General features: G+C 37.7%; 1 protein-coding gene across 4 annotated transcripts in view; it reads left to right on the forward strand.

Moving 5' to 3' along the window:
- The window catches only part of LOC122795706, a 1,598,363-nt gene that overhangs the window by 1,326,432 nt on the left and 264,156 nt on the right, over window positions 1-7,775 (forward strand). For all 4 annotated transcript variants that reach the window (XM_044064005.1, XM_044064007.1, XM_044064006.1 and 1 more), the window contains exon 10: window positions 3,753-3,864. In XM_044064005.1, coding sequence (XP_043919940.1) covers window positions 3,753-3,864 — 112 coding nt within the window. The remainder of the gene's footprint in view (window positions 1-3,752; window positions 3,865-7,775) is intronic.

Below are 7,775 nucleotides of genomic sequence, written 5' to 3' on the forward strand. Positions count from 1 at the left end.
ATTCCTGGCTGCATCTTACATTAACTCAGGCAGGAACTTCCAGCACCATTAGGCACCCCATTCAACCAAAGCCTGAGTACTGGCTTCATCTCAGCTGAGTGGAGGACAGCCACTGTCATCCCTTTGCATAAAGGTGAAGCATCCACTGATCTGGGGAATTACAGACCCATCAACCTAACTTGGCTTATGTGCAACACCATGGAATGGATTATCATGGACCTCATTAACAAGGACATTGGCAACCTCCAAACACTCAATTCCACACAATTTGTTTTCATCAAGGGGAGTTCATGTCTGTTAAATTTGGTTGATTTCTTTGAGACAGTCACCAATGCCATGGATGAGGGGAAGACAGTGCACACAATCTACCTTGACCTGGCTAAAGTCTTCAACACTATTTTCCCACTTGGGGATAATAGATAAACTCTCTCAACTAGGCATCAGTCTGTATGTTATCAGATGGGTAGCAAACTGGCTCACTGATAGAGCCCACCTAGTCACAATAAGGGAAGCCACCTCAAGCAGTAAACCCATAACAAGCGGTGTACCCCAGGGATCGGCCTTGGGGCCCCTGTTATTTGGGATATACTTTTCTGAGGTACAGGCCAAAACCAGTGAACTATGGCTGACCAAGTTTGCAGATGAATGCAAGCTGAGCGCTGTCATCAATTCCCCTAGTGATGTGAACATCCTGCAAGAGGGTTTCACCCAAACAAATGACTGGTGCCAGAAACATGGCCTCAAGCTGAATGCCAAAAAAATCATCATCATCCACTTTGGGGAGAGTGACATCCCCACAAATTATCACATTAATAAGAACATCCTTAGCATGCAATCAGTAGTGAAGGATTTGGGCATCCAAGTTGATAGCAACTTGACTTTTGACCACCATGTTGCTTCCATTGTATGGAAAGCTTTCTACATGGCCCAACTCATAAGTAAAGGTATCTCATCTAGGGACAAGGAGGTCATGACATCTCTATTTTTCGATTATAAGGCCCATTATTGAGTAAAATACCCCTTTTGGCATGTACCTTGCAAATCACATGCAGCAGCTAGAGAGACCACAGAGGTTCTTCACCAGGAGAATCCAGGGCCTCAAACATCTACCCTACACAGATAGGCTAAAATTCCTGTCCCTGTCCTCAGCTTCATAAAGACTCCTCAAATGTGACTTCTGTCTGGCATACAAAGCTATCTCCGACCTCGCTTTGATGGGACTGCTGCATATCTGCAAGTCAAGCTCCACTTGAGAACCCGCACATGCGACCCCATCCTGGTCTGCGACATCAGTAGGACTTGTTTGTGCGCTAGATTTGTGCACCAGAGACTCCCCCATCTGTGGAAGAGTCCCACTCCACGTAAAGCAGATTACCTTATTATCCCTTTTTAAGTGCAACCTGGATAACTGGAAGGGAAACAGAAAATACACCCCTGGGATTCAACCTGTGCCCTTGCTTGACAGGGGCATTGGATGCTGACTTGTCTAAACATGGGCTAAACTCTTGGCTAGGCTTATAAGGGCTTCAGTGCCAGTAGCCTGGTAACTTCCTATGATCCTATCATCCTATGTGAAACCAAGTAAGTTTACACTAGATGTAGGGGAGATGGAGTTTATGTCTAACAAATTGACATTCATTATCACCTAGTATTATTTTTTTCTTGTGGAATTGTTATGGATATACAATTAAATATCTTCCAGTATAGCTATATTGTTGCCAGGATGGATGTAATGAACTGTGATACTTATTTGTTTATAATTGTTTAACTTCAGGAAAGTACTAAGAAGCTCTGCTGAATTGAATTTTGGTAGTGATTTGCTGTAAGGGGAAATGTGGTAGCTGTTGGGAAATATTAAAGCAACACTGCCACCTTTCCTCTTTATGCAGTCATTACAATTGCTGTACATATATTAGTGTAGATATAGGTAATACTTGGAGATTTAATATACATTCATGTTTGGTTAGTTAACAGCTTGTGCTTCACTAGGCAGTGGTGTATGTAAGGATGGACTAGGTCTCAAAATAGAATAATTATTTCTTGGTGACAGGGGTGTTGGTGGGCACCATGTTTTCAAGAGTTAGAGGAAGGCTGAATGAAAGCTATTGAATAAATAATACTGTAAGTCTGTCAAGTGAAAAATGCAGATATGTTAGCATTAAAGGACTGCCTACTACAATAAGATCTGTATGACTTACTAAATATATGAAAGAAGGGTGAAAATTGCTGTGCTGGCATAGCCAGGGCTGTTTGGGTATGGTCAGTAGTGGTTTCACATTTTTACTTACATCAAGGGGCAAATGGTAGCACTGGAGAGTGCCATTCTACAGAGACAGATTATGATGGTCAGATTTATATGGTTAACTTTCCTTAAATTTGTAGAATTATTGTATGATATAAGGCACAGCTAGGTCAATACTCACTTTGATTAAAAGGCTGTTGTTGTGGTCTAGTAGTTTAGCGTTTATGGAATAAAGTCAGGATACAGACCTAAGCCTGGTGTCTGCAACATGGTTTTCTAATAACAAAAGGGCAGGCAATGATTGCCTGACCACTCACCGAGGGTGTTGTGTAAATAGAACAGAAATGCCTGCGAATAAAGGGACTTACAAAGAGTGTATTGTGAAACTCCGTGGATGAATAATAAAGACAGAGATTGTTTGTGACAGGAACATTTAAATGCTTTGGATGGAGTAGAAAATATAATTACCAGGTGGATATATCACATGAGGATGTTGAGCAACTGTATTTTGAGCCGATAATATGTATGTTACAATGAGTCAAAGTTTAAAAGTAACAACTAGGCTTTACAATATATTTAAAGTGATTATTTTTGTTGATACTGTGTCTTTTGATATGAAGCCATTTTGTGTGTTTTATCTATATGGAATTATTCTAATGAAAGTGAAAATTTTTTAATAAGGTTATGATACTTAACTATTGGAATTATATATATATATATATATATATATATATATATATATACATACATATATATATAAGATTACTATCAAAACTGCAACATTGAAAAGTACAAACGGTGATGTTACCGACCCATATTCTCGAATCATGTATATTAAATAGCTCCAATGGTCAACATGACAACATCGACAACGTGCCATTTCAAAACATGCTTCGTGTCCCTGCCTTGTTTACAACATTATAATCTAACGGTCATTCGAACTTCGACATTCTAAATGTCACTCCTACCATGGTCAAAGAAGTGCCTGTCATGTAACTGTCTTTCTGCCTTTTGATAGTAAACCTATATATATATATATATATATATATATATATATATATATATATATATATATATATACATACATACATATACATATACATATACATATACATATAAATATGATATAAAATATGATGTATAGGTCATAGACCATTTGTTTATTAGCTTTGAAAGCTTGTAATATCTAACTCAAAGATGCATTCAGCACCACTCTTTCAAGAAGATTGTACAATTATGAATGTGCTTCTGGTTTGGAAATGTATACAATATAACTGGAGCAGTTTATTATTTTCATTGTGAATTTCCATGTTGGTCTCTGGATTTGAAATTTTATATTTTCTTTTTGTGGCATTCCGATGGTGTTCTTCTGAAGATTTTATTCTTTGAAAATTTTGGAATCACTGCAGTGCTTGTCTATAAACTTGCCTGCCTAATAATTTTTTTTATTTAGTAGTACTGCAGTACTTGTCTAAAAACATGCATATCTAATGTCTTATTTATTTGGTAGGAAGCTCAAGCATTGTTATCACATCGACCAATGAATCCTCGAGAGTTCTTCAAGCAGCGAGAACGTGAGTCTTCCTCATCCTCCCCTCCAGCTTCTCCCATAGGGAAAACAGGTTAGTCGGCATAAATTAGCCCTTACCGCCCTTGGATAATTTTCAAATCATTCTGTAGTTTAGATTTACAACATCACCCATTGGGGTACTCCATATTTCTTACTTTGAAATAATAAGGCATGTTTTTAAGGAACATTCAGAAATTATACAATGAAGAATGCTAATGCTTAAAATGGTAAATAGTAAATGTCAGTATTCATTTCTTTACAATTGGTTATGGCCTTTGGGATGAATGTAATTTCTAAGAAAGTTGTAGAAGTTAGAGTCTCATTCTGCAATGATACTGAATATCTTGGTGTTACATTTCACTTCTACTGGTGTGAGAAATATGCTTAAGCTCTAATTTTGTACTAGAAAATCGACAGCAGCTAAATAGCCACCACAGAACAACAGTCGAAAAAAACCTTCAAAACATCAACTTCGTCATTTAGTCTTTATTTTGGGTTGTGTGAAATTTTTAAGATGTTTAAAGCATATTGTTCTTTCCGCCACTTTTTTTGTGATGGCTGGAGTGTCTTTGCCGCATATGTCTTCTAGATCAAGAAATCTGGACAAAGCTGTAAATAGTGGAGGGCCAAAGGCCTAAAAATAGGGACAGTTTTTAAATATTGCTGTTACAAACTTAGAAAGTTAATAGAATAACAGGTTTTGTGTTAGCATGAATTTTTCGAAGGGAATGAAGTCTGAAACTCAACTGTTTGTCATTATTTTCTGACTTCAGTCTTTAATGACTTGCCAATGATTTTCCAAAAAAACACAATTTTATGAAAAATGGATCAAAAATATAAGGAAAACATCTGGGCATTCTGTGAAAATCTGTACAGTTGAGAGGTATGCTCTTTGGTATTAGTGTGTTGCAGCCTTCAATGCTGCACAACAGTTCTCCTGCATATATTTTTCTACTGTTTTAGTACATAAAAGCAGTAAACTTCATGCGCTGTTAGGATTTATGATTGTGTATGTCCAATCAAAACTTTTTTGGTTATGTTTTCTCAACAAGTATGTCAAGATTCACCTCTTGAGTTTGACTGTTGAGGTGAATTTCTCTACATCCATGTTTTGAACACATAATATGCTGGTTAAGCTTGGAGACATGACAGTGACCTTCTGTGTAAACCAAACAAAAATTTCAAAGTGACAGCACATTATATCTGAAAATATAAACACTACTCATAGCACTTAATCTTTGTCAAGGGTTTTCACTGTTTAAGTTGACTTGTTGGGAGCTCTGACTGCATGAATTAATTTTAGATCTCAGCCCATTACTCTGAGATCCACACTCTGACACAGAGTTACAGTGTTTTAATAAATCATATGTCTGTTGTGCTCTGAATAAATAAAACCTACTTATGACTTTTAGTTTTGCATACCGTTTGCATAACCTTAGACTATGCAATGAGTGTGAAGAATGAACAGTTCAGGGGCATTTTGAATCCTAGAAGGGGTGTAGACGTTTTTTTTCAATTTGTACTGTAAGGTCTGGTACTGCACCCCCCTGCAGTGTATCCATACTGCCCCGTTCCCAGTGCATCCATGGTACTCCACCAAAGATCAGTGTTCTGAGATGTCTACAGTCACTCTTAAATGGCAGTTAGTAGCAGTGACTCACTGCAGCAAGCCCCTGTACCACATCAAAGTAACAAAGGCAAACAGAAAAACAAACTATGTAAAACACAAGGGAAACAGCCCAGAAGCGAAGTCCATAAGCTTTAATTTGATAAGCACTTTCGTCTTGCACAAATAGTAAAACTTTCTCAGATAAAAGACATCATACTACATTTAGTTTCTGAATGGGTAGGTGGGACAGCTTTTACATCATTTGTGAAATTCTTACTTGTGACTGGTTTATTGTTTAAGTGGAAGAGCTACATATTTATTAATGTAGTATAATGTCTTCTATCTGAGGAAGTTTTACTTTTTGTATAAGATGAAAGTACTTATCATATTAAAGCTTGTGGGGTTCACTTCTGGGGCGTTTGCTTTGTGTTTTAAGACATCAAATTAGCCGGCCCCACAGAGTTCCACACACATATAACATATATCATGCACATCACACACACCACATACAGAAAATGCATTTCAACACAGATCCAAATATTCCACAAACTTTCTTACTTTATAAGAGCAATATTTAAAGTCTGTCTCTATTTTTGTTTGGCCTCCCATAATGCTAGATTTGTTTTCCAGAATCTAGATTTCATATCCTTCACAAAATGCATGCTAACACAGATCCAGTTATTTCAGCAACTGTTGAAGTTTATAAGAGCATCATTTAAAATCTGTCCCTATTTTTGGGCCTTCGACACCCTCCTCCCTCACAATGTTTGACTTTTCCAGACTCGAGATTTCATATTTTTTTATTTATTTTACATTTGCTTACCAGGAATGTCCTACTGGGCGTTTGGCTCATTTTCAGCAGAGTCCCAGGGAGAAAAGCTCCACCCATACATACAATAATAGCAAATTAACAGCAAAATATAGCACAATACAAATTAAAAATTCAAGTAGCAAATACAATTATAAGAGAGTTACAGTGTAAAATTGCAAGTTATAATGCAATTAGAAGAGAAATTACAGTAAAAATCAGTTGTAACAAATAACAGCAGTGCAATTGTGAGGGAATGATAGTGAAAGTAGGTAAATGTAAAATAAAGAATAATTGAGGCATATATAGTTGACTGATGCCCTAAAGTGAGAACTGAAAGCAGCAGTTGGGCAGCAAGGCAATTAGAGAGCCATTATGGAACAAAAGAGCGAGCATTGTTTAGAGTAATGCAGGTAGAAGTGGATTGGATTTTCATAGAATATAGAAGTTCAGGGAGTGGTTCAAAGGAGGAAGAAGATTAGAAATAGCAGTAGTTGGACTAATAAGGGAGAGGCACGATTAACTTTCTAGGGGTATAGAGGAGTAGTGGTTTAGCCAGGTTTGGTACAGGAGCAGAGCCAGGTATTGGTTTAGTGCTCCTTAATTTGCTGTTTGAATGTGGGTGTATTGGAGGTGTTTTGTATGTTCTGAGGCATGGAATTCTAGAATGTGGATATTTTGTTGGAATATAGTGAATCGCCATAGCTATTGTTGGATTTGGTTAATTTAAGAAGTTTATTGGAGGATCTTAGTGATTGACAGTTGGTGTGGGCCTGAATTAATTCCCTGAGAGCTGGGCAGTTGTTGGGGTGGTGAAGGGTAGAATGTGCTAGAGTGAGTTGGTTAAAAGTTAGTAGATTCGGGATTTCCAACAATTTCAATTGTTGTAGGGCTGTTCAGTGGTGGGTTTTAGAGGGGAGGCTGGTGGCAAATCTGGCTATTTTGTTATAGCATGTCTCTAGTTTGTGTAGGTCTGTTTTTCTTAAATTTGTTAGTATTGATGAGACATATAGGAGGGTTGAGAGCAGGTGAGTTCTGGAGATGGATTGTATGGTACTATCTGTTAGGCAGGGCTTTATTCTGTAGAGTGAATCTAGCTTGATATGGACTTTCTTGATAGCTACTGCAAGGTGTTTGTCAAATGTAAGCTTGCTGTCAGTTGTAACTCCAATGGACTTGGCTGGTTCCATTATAGTTTTGTTTGAAGAGTAGATGGAGAAGGGGGCGGGGCTGAGGGTTCATTAATGTGCTACTGTTGTTTGGGTTGAGAATAAGCTGGGAGTCTGAGAGGTATTTCTCGATGTCTAAGAAAGATTGTTGTTTTTTTTCTAGGAGTTCTGGTAGAGAAGGGGAACAGCAGGTAAGGAGTTGTCTGCATATTGGATTTAGATCCTGTTGTGTAGCCGTGCTGAGTTTGTTTGTGAATATGGTAAATAGTAATGGTCCTAGGATTGAGCTTTGGAGTACACCCACTGAGATGGGTAGTAGAGAGGAGAGTTCTTGTTGCCACTTTACAGCCTATAGGCGATTGGAAAGGTAGCTAGTG

Source organism: Protopterus annectens, chromosome 2.part2, assembly GCF_019279795.1.
Source record: "Protopterus annectens isolate FY-2018-M chromosome 2.part2, PAN1.0, whole genome shotgun sequence".
Classification (NCBI taxonomy): domain Eukaryota; kingdom Metazoa; phylum Chordata; order Ceratodontiformes; family Protopteridae; genus Protopterus; species Protopterus annectens.